Source organism: Branchiostoma belcheri, unplaced genomic scaffold (genome assembly GCF_001625305.1).
Source record: "Branchiostoma belcheri isolate BF01 breed outbred unplaced genomic scaffold, Haploidv18h27 scaffold26, whole genome shotgun sequence".
Taxonomy (NCBI): Eukaryota; Metazoa; Chordata; class Leptocardii; order Amphioxiformes; family Branchiostomatidae; genus Branchiostoma; species Branchiostoma belcheri.
In genome coordinates, this window is record NW_017803865.1 from 73,893 (window position 1) to 92,138 (window position 18,246).

At 39.9% G+C, this 18,246-nt stretch overlaps 1 protein-coding gene across 5 annotated transcripts in view; it reads left to right on the forward strand.

Moving 5' to 3' along the window:
• The first annotated feature begins 704 nt into the window (after positions 1-704).
• The window catches only part of LOC109471987 (myosin-11-like), a 25,195-nt gene continuing 7,653 nt past the window's right edge, over positions 705-18,246 (forward strand). For 4 of the 5 annotated variants that reach the window (XM_019771535.1, XM_019771537.1, XM_019771536.1 and 1 more), the window contains exons 1-15: positions 705-1,312; positions 13,194-13,330; positions 13,526-13,997; positions 14,268-14,365; positions 14,506-14,650; positions 14,887-15,012; positions 15,298-15,423; positions 15,694-15,861; positions 16,048-16,173; positions 16,518-16,685; positions 16,911-16,982; positions 17,168-17,233; positions 17,383-17,544; positions 17,839-17,918; positions 18,074-18,167. In XM_019771535.1, coding sequence (XP_019627094.1) covers positions 1,088-1,312; positions 13,194-13,330; positions 13,526-13,997; positions 14,268-14,365; positions 14,506-14,650; positions 14,887-15,012; positions 15,298-15,423; positions 15,694-15,861; positions 16,048-16,173; positions 16,518-16,685; positions 16,911-16,982; positions 17,168-17,233; positions 17,383-17,544; positions 17,839-17,918; positions 18,074-18,167 — 2,265 coding nt within the window. In that variant the 5' untranslated portion in view covers positions 705-1,087. Of the gene's footprint in view, positions 1,313-11,050; positions 11,146-13,193; positions 13,331-13,525; positions 13,998-14,267; positions 14,366-14,505; positions 14,651-14,886; positions 15,013-15,297; positions 15,424-15,693; positions 15,862-16,047; positions 16,174-16,517; positions 16,686-16,910; positions 16,983-17,167; positions 17,234-17,382; positions 17,545-17,838; positions 17,919-18,073; positions 18,168-18,246 lie in introns of those variants that run through there. The other variant, XM_019771540.1, reaches the window with a different exon arrangement.

Consider the following 18,246-nt stretch of genomic DNA (forward strand, 5'->3'; position numbering starts at 1 on the left):
ATGTGGATTTGGAGAAAGAATGCAGGGAGGTGCTCAACCCTGTAGTGTGATAGAACTGACAAAAGCTTTCGAAATGACTTGAAATAGATTCAACTCACCAAAAGGGAGCTCACATTTTCCCTAGCTACATAAACGAAGAACAGGGAGGTTTAATGACTTTCTGTTGGAAGTTTTAAAAGCCTTTCTTCCCCCACCTCATCTTTCCTATACATCAAGTTAACTTGCATGCACCATGGAAATTTCTGCGTAGTAGCCTGATATGATTTCATTGGTTGTGTGCATCAGAGCCACCTGTTGATTATTTCGAACAATGCAGCTAGATTATGCTTCTCCGCACTGCATACAAGTATACGGCCGAACCAGCGCTAGGCTCAGACAGTAGTTTGTTCATCGGTAGACAACATCGATCCCTAGAAAAACAAATCAACGCAAACGTTTTTAAGCAGCGGTCCATATGAAGGCACTGGCAGCTTACAATAATACAGAATGTTTGCCTATTGTCTGGGCGATTCCAATCGTATGCGGAGGGTACCGGTTACCCCGTAGCGCCAGTTACATGTATGTTACTAAAGCATTTGTGTTTGTTCGGTACAAATTCTTAATGTAAACCACTCGAGCTTTTATGGGTTAAGTATTCCTGGTCGAGGCTGACATTTGTTTTTAAAACGTGACTCCCTTCTGCGTAAAGTAGTGTGGTACGACCCGCACACAATGGTCTGAATTATCCAAAGGTCTCAAATTTCCACCTACTTTTGAAACCGATTGTGTCGTTTTTCCACGGTAGTTGGCAGTGGTTTGCTTGTGTAGGACAGGGAGAGGACTTTTTCTGTTCCTTTGCATTGAATCCTGCACGTAGTGCCCAGCTGAGTGTCTTATAGGAAGTTGTGACAACTTTGTTTTGCCCGAGGCGGTTTGTCGTATCGGCAACAGTGACAAACTTTCTCAGGACTGGACCCGGTGTCGCGGCGTGGGCCGGAGGTTTGAACCTCAAACAACGGACTTTGCTTTGCTTTGGGTTAGGACTGCAAACTTTGTCGCGTTGCTGACTACGGTAAACAGAACGGTGTGCGATTTTTTTAGGGCAAGCATGTCGTACATGTACGACCCGGACACCGACGCCAGGGCGTCCGCCCTCAGGACGAAGTTGTTCGGGTCTCCCGGGGCGGATGGAAATGTATACGGGGAGGGTACGGCACGGTCCCGCCGGCGGCAGGACAGGCACGATCGGGGGGTTTCCGATCCGGGACGGCTCAGCGCAGAGTCGGGGGTGGCTAGCTTGGACACGACGGCAGAACCCAGGACAAGTTGGAAGGTAAGTAACGATTCTTTCTATCCATGCCTTACGTTGCCAATCCGAAAACAGATTGTGCTGGCCCTTTTCAGACCGTCCCGTAAAGAGGGAACAAAAGTTCACCCATGCCTCCGTGATCTGCATAACAACGATGTCCACCCCATGCACGCTAACTCTAGTCTGGTCTCATCTGTTCGTAAACACAAGACAAATTTAAACAAAACAGGACAACAAAAGTTTTCGCAGCACTTCAACTTCGGTACTATACAACACGTGAAGAATGTGAAACTTCCAATTAAGAAAACCAGAGAAACTATTCTCAGTTCTGACTCTAACAATCCACCCCCCCAAAAAGTCCAGTGCGTTATTCCAAGGTAAGCTCCTTGGTTATTCAAAAAGAAATGCACGATTTGCATCCTTCCAAGCATGGCAGGGCAAGTCCTTGAATAGGTCTTTTCTTGGTCCATTGGATTTGTACAGTATGACAAAAGGAAACAATGGGTCGAGTACTCTGTGAGCAAGGACACACAAGAGATAGGTTTACAATTTATGAGCTACATCCTTGTACAGAGTGGATCACCTGTTCTAGTGTATCTCACCTAGTGCCTATCAACCTCCCACCTGTCAGATGAATACCTTTAGACCAGGGTTTATATTTATATAATAATGAATGAATGAAGACCTTTATTGTACATTTGTGTTCTACAGAACTAAGTACAGGTCGCATGGGTACAGAACGTGAACATAAACATATACATTACAAATATATGAACATAATTATAAGAGTGTAAATAAATGTCTAATTTCTATTCTTTTCGGCTTCATCTCGCTTGGTAGTGATTGTATGGATATATGCGGCTGTGAGATTACTTAGAGTAGGTTTAATACTTGTCTCAAGATACTAGCAGCTTTAAAACTATTTGGGAACAAAAGTTTGTGTCTATGAATTTATAGTATGATAGAATTAGTTAAAAGTTATTGTTATTTCTTTGTCAAGAGCGGCAGTCTGATTTTTAACCAGAATTTTTGAAGTAGAGTATGAATTGGCCTGGTCACCAGCATACAATCTACTCAAAAAGTTCTACCTGTAATTCAGATAATAGTACCAGGTGTTTGTTGCAGCCAGTAGACACTCCCATTCAGACCACTCCAGAAATCATAACAATTCGGTTAAAAAGCCCACCACACAATAGCACTTGGCTTGGATTACACAGGTCATAACGACACTTGCCCTCTGGTTTTCATGTTAAAAGAACAAACTGTTTCATTATTTCCCCTTGTGGCAGTTTGTTGGTATTGTTGGTAGTGTGAGCCTTTGTTTTGCTTTCGTGAACAAAAGTCTCTTTGAGAACTCTCTTGCTTTTGTATGCCATTATGGTTACAGAAAGCGTATGCTGAAAACTATTTGTAGATACCACATGTGATTGGACAGAGGTAACACATTGTAGTTGAAAAGCTGCTTATTGTTACCTTCGCCAAGAAGGTTATGTTTTCAGAGGCGTTCGTGTATGTGTGTGTGTGTGTGTGTGTGTGTGTCTGTAAACACGATAACTTCAGAAGGCCTTGGTGGATTGTCTTGATACTTGGTAGGTGGGTAGGTCTTGATGAGACCTCAAAATGATTAGATTTTGGACCTCCTAGCGGCTTGTTATGGTACTGCAGCTGCACTTCCGGTTTTGATATCTCATGATCTAGACATGCTAGGGTGACGAAATTTGGATGGTAGGTAGCTCTTGTGCTGGGGAAGAAGTGACGTGAGTTTGAGCCCCCTAGCGGCTTGCTCTGGAACTACAGGACTATATGTTTGAAAATATTCAACTCAATGTAACTCAAGAACCGGTTGACGGATCGTCGTGATTTTTGGTATGTAGGTAGCTTATGTGATGCTTGATATAATTATTTGACAATTACGCAAATATGGATGTAATTTGCATAATTTATGGGGATATTCTATAAATCAGCTTCATTCCATGGTTGGACTATTGAAGCTTGTGACATTGGTAATTGAGAATAAGAGAAACACAGACAGATATTAATTATGTAAATGAGGACTTAATTTGCATAATTAATGAGAAAATTTTATAATTATGTAAAGATAACTGCCTGGAATTTCATACTTGTGGTATTTGAAAGTTAAGTGAAGGTGAACATCACTAAACATAATGTATTCAAATCAGGACCTTATTTGCATAATTTATGAGGAAATGCTAGAATGGCATTGTTTGTTAATATAAGACTGTCTTTTGGTTGAGAATATGATAAAATGATATAATTCATGATTCTATTTGTTAAATCAGGGGGAATAATCTATAATTTGTCAGTCATAAAGATTAACATCATTTGGCGAAGGTATGAGATCGGGGAACTCTAGTTACCTTCTGTTTTGAGGGGAAGCCACCATTTCCGCACATCCTATCCCTTGACCAATTCCCTTTATACTACAGTAACTATACAGCTATAACTTGTGACTGTTAATTCAGGTGAGCTGTTAAAAAACCTCATACATGATCCAAGTACAGTATATAGACGGGAATGAATGGAATGGGCTTTAACTAATTTAAAGATAACCATGATATTGAAAGCTACAAAAACCCAATGGTTGGACCCTGTGCAGTCTTGGAACATCTTGAATCTAGAAATACTGTTATGGAACACCCTCAGCAGGGTGAGGTTTGCAGTTACATGAAGGAAACAGTGATTGAAAATTGTAACCTTCTCCCTGCTGCCTAACCATGTAGCCAAAAGAGAATTGGTAGCAAAACATCTACTTCAGTTTAAACAGGGTAAACATATTCAAACCTAGAATCCTACTGACATAGATTTGTCTACAAGGAGCCTCCTGATTGTTCAGTGCACCCTCTCTGCATTCATGTTAATAGTTGTTTGTCTCTATCAGAGTTGAGTTGACAATGTCTTTAATCCTTTTCTCTGGCCACCTTCTGACCCAAACAGTATGGAGCAGAAGGTTCCCACTAACCATGTATGCACAGGGCACTTGTCAAACACAAGGAGTATTTGATGACTTCTTAATGGGTTTTCTCTTCAATTCATTTTAATTAACTCTGAAAGACTGAGAGGGCCAGGTGCTGTTCCTTGTTCCAGGTGTATAGACTACAACCACTTGTTGAAAAAGTGGTCAGTCCCCCGAGTCAGGTACAACCACTACAATGTGTAGGCTCACTGTCCATTCCCAAATCAGACTCAGACTCCTGCTATAAGTTAAATGTTATATGCTTCAAACAGAATTAATAAAAGATTGGTATACAGATGCAAGTAGAGTCAAACGTGGTCGCAACAACCACAAGGGGGACAAAGGAAAATGGCTGGTAATAAAGGGAGAATAGTTGCTCTAGACAAATGGATTGCTTAGGTGGGAAAAAGATTATTACATTTGCACAATATATTAGCCTGGATGCCATCTGAGTTAAAATATGTTAAAAGTTATAATCTATTGCAAATATGAAAAGTAAGGATAACCTTTGTCATTGGTGCTTAGATGTGCCCTTTTATGCTGATGACTCGAGTAGGCTGAAATCCAGCCATAGCAGAGGCACACTGACAGGCAAGTTGAAGATAAGCTACAATATGGCTGGATTTCAGGCTATAGTTGAGGGAAAATGTGTCAAGAAGAAATCTTAGGTGCTTAGTAAGGTCAGTGCACTCCTGTGTGTCAACATTCCTAACTGATCCTACTTAGCCTTAAGATAAATCCCCACAGTTGGTATAAGCAGGCAGTTCATGCCAGTCTTGTTTTAAGTAATTTGTCACAGGAAACCTGCCATCCTAACATTCCAGAGCAGCGTCAGTATGTCAGGTCAGTGTTTAGCAACAAACAAAACACAGACAGTGTGCGCAATTTGGCTTCACATAGAGGCATGCTTTAGTAAAACAAGCTGCGCAGCATGTACTAGTAGGCAAAGCAGTGTCATATATTTTTACTAGCTACAAAATGTGCAATGTTTGAGTCATCAAGACTTTAAGTTTGCTTTGTCCTTTAACACTTTTGTATGTTTTGGGATTTTTTTCTCCTTTTTGTTCTACATTTTTCAGTATGCTAGTCCCAAATCAACTTTTAAACGCATGGCTTGGTCCACCCAAAAAAAAACTCATTACTTTCACACAATTCCCCAGATACAATTCCCAGAAAGATACTTGCTTGAAACCTAAGCACAATAGTTTCCTGATACCAGTACCTTGTGTGCTGCAAAGGTAAATCTTGTTCAATCTAGGTAAGCCTGCTTTGTAAATTGAATTGATCTCCTTGTTGCCTAGCAACTGTTTGTTTAAGTTGCCTGCCCGGCTGCCTACTCCTTCGGTGCGTGTTCCCAGGTAACTCTGTACCTGAACACACAGGTATTTTAATGGCCAGCTGCTATTAATCACACAAGTTGTCAGCTCAGAGAGGTAAATTGAGATCTGCACCTATAATCAATTGAACTGATAATCTTCTTTCTTTTTTTTTGGTATATTGTTGAATGCAAGGAACAAAAGGATAAATATTTCAGTATTATTTTTGATAGCAATGACAGGAACAAGGTGGACGATGTAAGCTTGGTAATTCTCTGTCATGAACTAAAACTGTCAAGACATTCTGAGCTGATATACATTTGGCACAATTTACCACCCCTCATGAGTATCAGCATGGATATTATAAGCAAGTAGTCTGTTTTAGGTCTTTAATTGAACAACCATAAATAAATGTGCCAGGCTTATTTTCCATATTGAGATAAAACTGAAGTGTTATTGACATTAACATATTTCTGGCAGATGATTATTTCTATAATTACACATTAATAGAGCTTTAAAATGATGAATGCCACTAGACTTGTTTATTATATTTCTGATGTATGGTATTGTCACCTGTGCATACAAAGCACCCAGACTTTCTTTATGTTGATGTCTCCCAGACTTATTTATAGCCTATTTATTTTTACATTCAGCAGTGGCATTGTTTGACTACCTTTATGGTATAGAACTTCAGTTGATATGAGAACAAAATCCCAGTATGCAGATGATCTGTATGCAGCTTAATTTGGTTTGACATTGGTTTATGTATAGGAACTGAGGCAACAGAAAAGGTACGGGTACAATTGTTAAACACCCCTTTTGGTTGATTAAGACTATAGAACTTTTAGAAGAACTTAAGATATAATTTGTACAGTTTTTGTGGTTAAAGTATTTAGGTTTTCAGTTTGTATGGCAGGCCATTTTAGTAAAAATAAGCCTAAATATGGGTAAGGCTATGAGGAACTTTTTAGCTGTCCGACTGTTGCTTATTAACTTTTGTATGAAGACTTCTTGCTGTAAGATCCAGAGAACGATGATAGTCCCTTTTTTAGTGCTGAAGCATTCAGTAAAGTCATGTCAGTGGAACAGATCTTCCACTGCCTTGGTTATTATCTGCGAGGGTTCAGTAAAATTCTTCTGAAATTGTTTGTATTCCACTACCCTGTGTTTACTACAGCTGCTTTTCCAAGATTAAAGTTGCAGGGTTTCCCTCACTAGTGGTTAGGACATAAGTATGTGGGATCCAAGCTCAAGTACAAGTGTTTACTCTGGGTGGGGTATGAGTCTGGGCCTGGAGCTAAGCATGATTAAGTGGCCCAAAAAACAGGCCACATGAAAGAAAGGCAAACTTCTCAGGAGGGGTTAAAAACCTGGGTCCTTAGCCTTCGACACACAGGGCAATCCTTCCGGAATTATAACCCAAGAGGTGGCCTGTTTCACATGCCCTGGCTGTTCAGCAGCCTAGGCATTGTCTGTTCCATGTAAGAGCTCGTGACATTCAGCACAGTGAATGCACTTATAATGCATTTTGTACTTTTACAAAGGAAACATATAACCAACTTTTATAGGGAAAGGCTCCAGCAAACAGTTTTTTTTGTATTTTTGTATCCTGGGTAAGGAGCATGCACATAACAATTATGCAAACACAAGTCCAAGTGAGATCAAGTGAAAGCATTGGGGCAAGGTTCACTATTACTGCAAACAGCATTGTGAATGGAGAAAGCATAGAACAATGTGCCCTTGTTTTCCAAAGGTGTTAGTCACCTGTCTATCACACACAATATTGACATTCACTACAATTTATCAGTTTGTACACAAGGAATGGACTTGCCATAAGTGTTTTTGCAATTCCATGGGTCTTATCTGGACACTTCTACTTCCTAGAGAAAAATAGCAAAACAACTGAAATTCCTTGTTACCATAATTTTAACCTACACCATGTATAAATGTATGAAGTCTTCAAACAGTATAACAGTAAGACTCTTCCGTGTGATATGGTAGTATTTGACCCAAAGGCACTTATAGATATAATTAGGAGTCTCACAGGGGGTAACTGTACTGTCCCTCAAAGCTATCTGTCTGAGATAATTATCTGTCAAACCTTATCTTTTCCTACAGTCTTGTATTCTTTGTGGTAAGGTAGGGGGTAGATATGGCTAGTGAAGAATGTCCTATCTGTGTCACAAGGCGTGTCAACTAGTATGACGGAGGGTCCCTTGATGGAAATTCTTGGGATATGGACTGCTAAGTAGTTTTTTCTTTGCTCCTGTTGTCAGGACTATGATCCACATGTACCCTATTACTATATAGACTTTGATGTGATTACCGTAAACATATAGTTACAGCCACAGAAATTAACTGCAGACATAACACTTCATTTGCAATGTTTGTGTTTTATGTGTACATGTATAGCTTGTGGAATGTTGGTAACTGAAGACAGGACCAAAAGTAAATGTCATTGATTGTTGAAAATTTCTCTTAGTGCTAGTAGGAACCAGTACAAACATGTACAACATGTATTTTCTTTGTCATCTGTAGTGGAAGGTTTGAAGAGCCCGACATGGTTTGCCAGTTCAGACTGGGATCCACTGACCCAGATAGCTTGCTATCTCACTTAGGAATGTAAATTAGACTATTTAGTCTTAATTTACTTGTAGCAGACCCACCAGTGAAATAACCACCTGTTTACCAGTAACAGTAGTTATTTGTGTTCCTGCAGTTAGTGTGTAGAAAGTACAAGTTGTTGACTTAGATCAGTTTGGCACTTCTTCTGCTATGGCTGTAGTGAGGGTTAGAAAAACCAAATGAGGACAATAGACTGGTGCAGATAAGAAGAAGAGATGCATACAATGTGATAAGAAGAAGATATGCATGAGATGCCCCTGGCATTTTGGAGATTGGAGCATAACAAAGGAGATTGGACCTATGAATCAACTGACAGACCTCTTTGTACACAAATGGCACCGCAGTATAATCTTTAGCCTCCCAGAATCACCATATTACCAGGTTCAAATTACCGTTTTAGATGACAATAGAATAAGAAAATAGCTGATAACACTTAGATAACAAAATGAGAGCCTTTCTCTTGAAAAAATGATAGTTTATTGTGACTTCAAATAACCTTTAAGATGGATGGAATGGGAAGGTATTTGAATCGATTGTCGGAAAGTACTAGTTGTACAGGTGGTATCATTATCTTGGCTTATATGGCAAGCCTCTGAACAAAAAACTTTCCATGGTTGCTCGCTCACTTGAAAGGAACGGTTAAACCAGCAGGCAGACATATAAGAACGTAAAACCCCACATTGAGTCACTTACTGTGGGACATGAACAGTGCTGTGAGGGAGCAAAGATATATTGAGTGACTATTTTGAACATAGACTTACAATGTTACAATTGTTGAAGCCATCAACCGTATTAACCATGCATAATTCTTACAAACTACAACATTTTTTTACTTTGCAATGGTGACAAGATTGTATACATGTATCACTATTATGTAATTGTTTATTTTTCATATCAAACTTAGCTTATGATCTGATTAATAATGTAGCACAGTGGCTATTTGTTTGACTTTGTGACAGATATGGATGGCAGGTCTGATAAATCTCCATTAAGCTGTTAGAGCAGGGCATTTTGTCTGCGTTGTGATTACAGGGTAGCTGGAGCAACCGGTCCAAATTATATTGGAAGTCTGTAATCTGTCTTGCGCCTATGCACCTTTATTAGATATGGATGACCATTTGAAGGATAGTCAGAAGTATTAATACTTGTCTTTTTCAAATTTGGGAAGACAGGTTACAGTTTTGAAAATCCAATTAACTTTAAGCTTTGCCATTGATTTTGTTCATTGAACACATTTATTGTTTTATGGTTTTTAGGGAAATATTCAACACATGTGAGTGTGTGTAATGTCATGATTCTGACAGGTAATCTCTACATTATTGTAGATTCTGAAGAATTTCTGTCATGGATGCAGAGGTACAGGTACAGGAGGTATACAGCATCATTGGTATCAGAGAAATGTGACCTCATTTCATTCAGTTCAGTACCCTCTACCTGACAGAATCACGGTTAACTCCCTGGATATCTGATTATTCCAGACACTTAGTCCCCTGACCTGTTTGACATCCTAATCCTCCCCAAACACTGGGTGTGGACAATAGCCAGGGAAGGACGCGGTGGTGCCTCACCTTTGTGTCCAGGTGAAACAAGCCCCTCAGGAATGCAACTCACCTGTGACGGCTGACTTACACCTGGAGAGACACAATTATCAGCCAGCTTTTCATCTCTAAGAGAGCTTGAGGAGTACTGGTGGTATGTGTACCTGGTATCAGTGTGGTCGGCCTTTGATCTGAAGTGGTGTCAGAAACAGAAGAACTTGTCTCGTAGCTGCCACACACCTGTTAGGTGGATTGATATCTGACTGAATGGTGGTAATCATTGTAAAATACTAATGGCCGATTAGACTGGAAGTTGTCTTCGAATCTTCCATCTAGTTAGAAAGCATTTAAGGCTCACTTTCCCTTGTGGCTAGACTAGGCTATACGAAAAAGTTGCTGTTGGTCTTAAATGGAGTCCCATGAAGTCAGGAGCACCAAGAAGGTTAAATGGGAGAACAATGCAAGTTGAGCTAACTTGATGGCTGTGTATAAACCATCACAATCATTGTAGGAGGAGATGCAACTCTTAAGATTATAACTTCTCATTGTATTAGACAAATTAAACTTTTGTGACAAAATCATGTATTTACGAATTCCTTCAAAAGCATGTTACCAGGGACACCAAAGCGAACACACAATACCATTCAAATTGACCCATTGACTCTGCAATTAGGTGCATAGAAAGAGAAGCGCTGGGTGCATTCATGCCTTAAATCTGAGGTCAATCACAGAAATAACAAGATTTGTGATTGGATTACCTAGCGTTGTTGTCATTGACATAGTTGTGAAAAAATGACAGACTTTGACCTAGTTAGTCTTGTACAATAAAGGATAATAATCATAAAGGTATGTGTATAAATCCTTAGTGTGTACAGTAGGAAATCCTTAGTTCAGCCCTCAAGCACCATCCTTTAGATTCTCAATTCTTTAGGATTGTGTTTTGGCCAGGATGATACAAAACTCCTCTGGCTACCCCATTGTTTGTTATTGTTCTCAGCAGACATTCGATACCAGGACTTAGTTGCCTCTTCAAAACTAGCAAGGGTTTGAAGGAGGTTTTGAAATATCTGTTCCAGTTTTCTAATGTGCTTTGGAAGAACATTACCTGCTTTCAATAAGACAGATTCAGTTGAAAATGTTGTACATGTATGTTATTTTGTCAAATTGAGTACTGACCAGAAGTAATGCTGGCAATTTTTGTCATCTTGAAACCCCAATTGAGTCCTTTTAGAAGGTAGGATCTAAAATAACCACTTCAAAAGGCACCGAAGCAAAGAATGCCAGGCTGACCATTATGGTTTCTTGTTGACAAAACTGTGATGTATTCATTTCCTTAACCGACCTGAGCAGACTGGAATCTCTAGCTTGAATGTTGTGCACTGAACTCGGGGAACTACCTGTTTGGTAAGCTTGATCATGACCTGTTTGATGATAGTACAGTTGAAAGCATGAGGATGCTACAACAGAAAAGGCACTGTTTAAAATAAGGTCCGAGACCATTGATATACATGTGTACTGATTGAAAAGAACCGTGAGAAAAGGGTACAGTTGAGTTATGAATAACAAAGGCATGTAGTTTGCACCTTTTGTTTTTTATGAATGCTTGTATTTTGTCACAGTTTTTAAGAAGGTTATCTAGGGCATAATAGTTAAATGTACTGGGAACTATCACATGTCCAATCTTTAAGAGGGAGGAATACCAATTTACCAGGTACAAGGTCATCAGTTGCCTACTAGTATGTCAAGTACTAGTAGTTGTCTTTGCTATTGCAGTGGATTATGGGTACCTATAATTCAAATAATGCTGGCTTCTTAATTGAAGTTACTGTTTGGGCTCTTAATTTAATTTACAATAGTTTCTGTCATAAAATTTACATCCATAATAAACCGCATACCACTGATTCAGGATATACATGGAAAGACCCAGCTAGCCCATTGGTCTCTTAGTTTCCTTGTTATGTATGATAAGATAAGGATGCCATTATGCCAGGCTAATGAACACCTGTGTCAACCATTAGAATTATTGAGACTAGAATATAGAGAAAGGAAGAGAAAGAAATAAAGAGCAAAGGATAAAGGATACTGTCCAGTGTTCACAGATATTTTATTTGCTGTATTTTTTGATCTCTCGATTTGCTCTTGTTTTGGAAAAGTTCTGGGTTACTCACAATGTACCTTAGTCACCTACACAGGCACTTAGCTTGATGGTCATTGCTAGTGAACAGGTAATCTAGGATGCAGTACAAAGAAATTACTTATTGCTATAGCAGCTGACAAAACATTGGGTTCTCAAATGTTACTGCATTTTATCTGAGGGTTTGTAAACAGCTGCAGTATATACAATTTACTGTCTCTAGGATGAGGTTGTGATTAAAAGCAGAGGATAGCTATATAACTGTCTGCTTAGCAGTAGAGCCAGGTATAGTCATTTTGCAGCTGTTGGTATAAAGGATCTGAATTCAAAACAAGTAGTGCCTATACCGTATTATGCTCGAAACATCACAACTATTACAAAGCTCATTGCAGTGGCAGTGTTTCTAAGGCCATGGTGAGCAATTTTTATGAATGACATCTGTGTGTGCATTAATTTTTGCCAGATTCATAATAAAATTGCTCCCCTCTGGCAATGGTCAACATGACATAAAAGTATTAAAAATGGGTAGTCTTGAGTGTAGTTGTAGAAGTGAAACTGAATCGGTAGTTGTAAAAGTGACCTGACATAGTCTTTGATAGCCTAGAGTTAACATGTAGTTGTAGTGATACAAGGCCATATCTACTATCATCACTTCCCACACTTCCTGAATATAGGAATAAAAATAAGTCGGTGGTGGTTTTATGTTTTATCACTTTAATTTTTCTTACAATGTTTATGATCTCTATTTTGAAAATTGATCTTGTTTTGTTTTATGCCCATTTTTTTTCCACTCTCACATTTGATTTTTAGTCTTCAAAGGATGTCATACCTAAAATGAACTTGCTATATTGACCTAACATTGAGTTCAATGAAAGTTCAAGTTTTTGATCATAGCATTGGTTGTTTGGTCTCCCTGGGAAGTTATGACTACATTGTACACTGTCTGACAGGCCGTCTTTATCTGAACACTCCCTGTGGGGCCACTTCAAACAGGGCAAACAGACCTGGAGTGGTCTGATAGCTTGTCAACGACAACTGTTGAACCCGCATGTTGGGCCACATACAAACTGGTATAACAACAATTGTATTGTATTGATTATTAGTATTCTGTTTAATATGGAAGATACACACATTCAGTATTAGAATGATTTAGATTCATGCTAAAAGAAACCACAAATTTTCGAAAATGTTTAATATACCTGAATATCAGGACTTACAGGCACTGTCTTTTCGATACCAATGTGGGGAGTCTTCATAACATGGTTATGGCTGTATTAATGATTATATTAATATATCAGTTATTAATTGTTGGTTCCAGAGCCTCCTACAGCAGTCTAGGAACCAGGAACTGGCTGATGCTATCCAGACGTCCCTGGACCTGGCAGGTCCGCGTGCTAACGGCAGCGAGGAGTCCCGTCCCCACTCTCCCACACATGACTCCGACAGCGGCATAAGGTAGGACGGGTGTGGACCTTTTCATCAAGCTGCGGTAGTTGAGAATTGATGAAAATTAAGTATCGGTACAAGTGCAAGTTACAGATACAGTTCAAGAGTTTTCATCAGACTCATAAGATGTGTTCAAATTATCAACATGTCAGTGTTTGTTCCCTGCATGATGGCTAATGAAATTGCATTATGAAATCTTTGCAGCCACAGCCTGTCCATGTCTTCTTTGAAGACAAAGTCGCCCGTCATTGCCAGAGCTTTATCCCTTCTGGGTGAAACGTACGATCGGAGGAAAGAGGAGCTGACCCGTCCCATCCACAGAAGTCCTTCCTGGTCCAAACCTCATTCCTACAGCACAAACAGACCTCAGAACTCCATCTACAGGGCACAGTCCCATGAGTCTTTGCACAGGCCCCAGGATTCCTTGTTCAGGAGTCCCTCTCCCAGCAGACAGCAGTCCCAAGACTCTTTCATCTATGCCACACCCAGCGGGATGTCACCGGAAAAGGTATTACAGGACAGCTTGCAGGAGAGTGAGTCCAGGAGACTCAACCTGGTGGACAAGCTGCGGGAGGCCCAGGAGACTCTGCAGCTGCAGACGGAAAGGCTCACTGAGGCTGAAGGGAAGTTGAATGAGAGCAAGATGACTGTGGCTAACATGAAGTCTCACCAACAGGTAACTATCACATGTATGACTTATCATATCTCAAGCCATTTGTCATAGAACTGTGCTGCAATATCTTAATTGATAAGTCACTTTTTTAATGGTTTTCTGTAAACTTTTTTTAACAGACCGATTGTATGTAATGCATGTGATTGCTTGAGTAGACAACCTGGAGAATATAAGATTGCCTGAAACTAAACAAATGTTGACTGTAAAAATTTAAATAACAGAGAAAAAATTTTGATCTATTACTGACTTTTATTATATTTTACTTACCTGCAGCAACTGGAATTCCGAGTGAACACACTGGAGAAAGATAAGGCTGACCTGGAGGCGACACAGATTGAAGGTATACAGAGGAGGGACGAGCTCCATGACAGGTGTGTTTACAACTTCCCATCAGATTACAGCAGTTAAATGACCCATGGTCATTACTTATTCTTTTTTTAATGTAAGTAAATGATAAACACCTGACATGAGGCTGTCAACCACTGTTTGTTCCTTATTCCTTGTTTTATAGAATTGGGCAACTGGATGCAGAACTGCATAGTTTACAGGCTTCCTACAGCACCTTACAGGCAGAGTACAGACAGAGACAAGCCCTAGTGGACCAGACCAGTACTGCACTCAACATGATGGAACAGGAAAACACCAACTTTCAGAAGGTTAGGGAACATTAACAGGGATACTGATCTGACATCTTCTTACATGTAAGTTAAAAACAACAGTTAAAATAAAAGAAATATTGTCTGGTACATGTACATGTAATACAGGAAGGATTATTCACTAAAGGTATTCTCTTTAGTGATGAAAATGTTCACAGTAATGAATAAATCAGAAATTCATGAAAGTATTCCATATCTTTGATTTGTTGTTTGAACATGTTTTCTACCTCCACCAGACCAAAGAGACTATGGGCCGTGAGATGACTGCCCTGAAGGAGTCCCTCCAGCTGGCCAAGCTGCGGGCAGACAAGCTGGAGGCAGAGAAACAAGTCTCACAGCAGGAGGCCAACAATCTTAGGGAGGTCGGAAACATTTCTTACCATCATCTTTTGTTACCACTACTTTGGTGTGAATTTGCTCCAAATGTATGACAATTAGATTAGATTTTGTATTGTAATATATTATATAATGTAGCTACACATGATGTGTTCACAGCTAAAAGACTTGGTTACTAACAGCATTGGACTATTCAGCTTTGTCCCATAGCTATCAGCAATGATATCCAGTCATCTAATTTGATAATTGATATCCCTATCTTCCTTCGCACCACTCTAAGCTAAGATAGCACACTTGAACTCTTCTTACAGAAACAGCAGGCCTTGATCACACAGAACAGCGAGGTTACCCAGAAGTTAGCAGAAGTCACCACGTCGTATGCACACCTGAAGGATGACTGGTCCAACATCGGAGATGAGTTCAGCAGGGTCAAACAGGTGAGGAGACTTAGGAATCTTCACTCCTTAAAAGCAACTCAAGTCAGTGAATGGCATTTGTATGCATAACATAGTAATATTGTGATATTATGTGTCTGAGTTAATTTTTTTGGGGGAAATGATTGAACATGAACACAGAGATGTAGACTTTAGGACTTGAAATACCCGGTATGTAAAATGGATAAAGCCATTATAATAGTATCTTTATTGGCAACAGAATTCACTTTGTAAAGATACTAGTAGATACAATGGAGTTTTTGTGACCTACAGGAGAGAGACAGTTTGTTCAGCAGGACATCCAGACTGGAGGATGTCCTGGCTGATGCCAAGTCCAAACTGGCCAGCGTGACGGCAGAGAAAGACAGACTGTTCCAGGAGAAGATTGACCTTCATCAGAAGGTGCAGAAAATGACAGTGGACAAGGAACAGCTCATGAAGGTCAGAAGACCAGCGGAGTCCAATACGTCAATGTTACTTTGTGTATCTTTATTTTTGTATATCCCACAAAGTACATATTGTTGCAACTTAATAAAAAAACAACATGAAATTTTACCTGTCCAATTTCTGGGTCGTTCATCTCACTGGGATTAGCAAGAAACTTTGTTGTCATGATGTTTCCTTCAGGCCAAGCACTCCGTGGAAGAACAGTGCACAGAACTCCATGTGGACCTGGCACAGGCCAAACTGTCCGCAGACAAGAACAACCAGGAGAAAGTCCGGGTAGAACAGGAGCTCAATGCTGTGAAGAAGGTAAAATCTGTGGTTGTTTGTATTACTTTGGGTGTTGTTTCTTTTTTCTAAGGTTAATTGTAGTGTCTACACTACTGTTCATTTCATCCTGACATAACCTATTTGTAATAAGTGTGTTTTAGAAAGGTGATAAAAATATAATGTTGGGCACAAAGGTAATCCAAATCTATTTTCAGTCATATGATCTGTGTCATATGAAGCCTCAAAAGTTCATTCTCATTGACCTTTCTTAAATTTGCCTTGTGTGCACTTGGTAATGAAGTATTTGAAACAACTCTTACTTAGTCTTTACATCAGAGGACCACAAATAAAAAAGATTGTAAAATGATTCCTGACCCTTTTAGGTGAGTGAAGACCTGTCCAGTGAGCTGTCTATGGTCAAACACAACTTGGAGAAGGCACAAGAGCTTAACAAACAGCTGGAGTCCAGCAAACGTCTGGCAGCACAACAGCAGTTAATGTTGGAGGGGGAGCTAAAGAGAGTCACACAGGACAAAGACCTATTAAACAAGGTATGTAGTGCAAAACAACAGTTGATGGACTGCCTGGGGATCCTCCAGCACGTGCATTATCTTAAGATATTTTCTCGTGCTTTGTTTCGATTTGTTGTGTCTTCTAGGTCCAAGATGCTACCGGTATTTTCTTCTTTGATGCCAGCTCCATTTTTCTGCTGAATTACTGAGTCTTTTATGATTATTGTAATTTATGGTGTTTCTTTCCTGTATATTTCATTGTAGTCCTTTGAGAGGTTGAAGAAGGAGCAGGAGGCAGACAGAGAGAGGTGGGATGAGCAGCAAAGGAACCTCAGGGTAAGTGAACAGAATCAGTACAATCTGTCAAAAGAAAGGATTACTGTGCCTGTGTCTTTTTATCTGAAGAAAATACTCCACACACTCAAATTTTGATTTCACATTTTTGCATGGACATGTGATCTTCTTGGCTTTAACTACTTCTCTTTGGTAGAAGAGTTAATGTATGTACCTGTTTTGTGTAGGAAACATTGCAGGAGCTGAGAGACAACAAACAACAGCTGGATACAAGAACAAGAGAGCTGGAAAAGGTGGGTGTCATGCATTGCAACAGAGTACCATAATCTTAGAATAGTAACAGTAAACAAAGCAGTATACAGTAATTAAGCTAGAGTAGTCTTGGGCCAACATGTATGTTGGTATGTATGAATGTATACAAGTTAGCATTTTTTTTATTCAGAAACTGTCCCTTGCAAATGAAGAGCACCAGTACACCATGGGTCAGATCCAGGCAGAGTGTGCGGAGTGGAGAGACACGTGCGAGCGTCTGACGGGCATGTTGGAGAGGAAGGAGGATGAGGCACGAAATCTACAGCAGAAGTTACAGGACATACAGGAGAAGGTGGGGCTGTGGGACTGGTTATGGTTGTATGTTTTAGGCTGCTGCAGTGCTCCACTGTGTTGCTAGATGACACCTATGAACCATTACTGCCAGTAGGAAATAAGACTAAAGGTGCAAATATGTCACACTAATAACACCTTGTGTGTCTGTCCCTGGTACTGAAAACCAAATTGCACTTGCCATTAGTGCTTTAAGGCATTCCATTGCAAGTCCTTGTTACAAACCATGCTATCTAAGAAGTAGTACTAACGTGGGGTACTATTCGTTAGTGACCCTTGGTGATCCTTGTTTCAGAACTCTGCCCTCCGAATGGAACAGCAGTTGAGGACCATGAAGGAGGCGGAGCTAACTGAAGCCCAGCAGGAGATTGACAGGTGAGAGATGATGGGAACAAGTTACAGACATGGCGGCATGACAGCAGTCTAGCATTAAGAAAGTGGACATTCATTTTCCATACTACAATAATTGTTTTTGTAATTGTTGGATAGCCAAAAAAACTAACATGAAACTCCTGTGTTGTGTTGTGAAGGCTGGGTGAAGAGAAGCAGAGGCTACAGCAGGAAAATGTAGAGAACCAGCAGGTCATCAGGCTCCTGGAGATGCAGAAAAACATCCTCACTAAGGTAAACACCACTATGGCACTAAGTCACAGGCCATGCCTAGTCCTTAATCTAGCATTATTTTTCTTTTTAATTTCTGTAT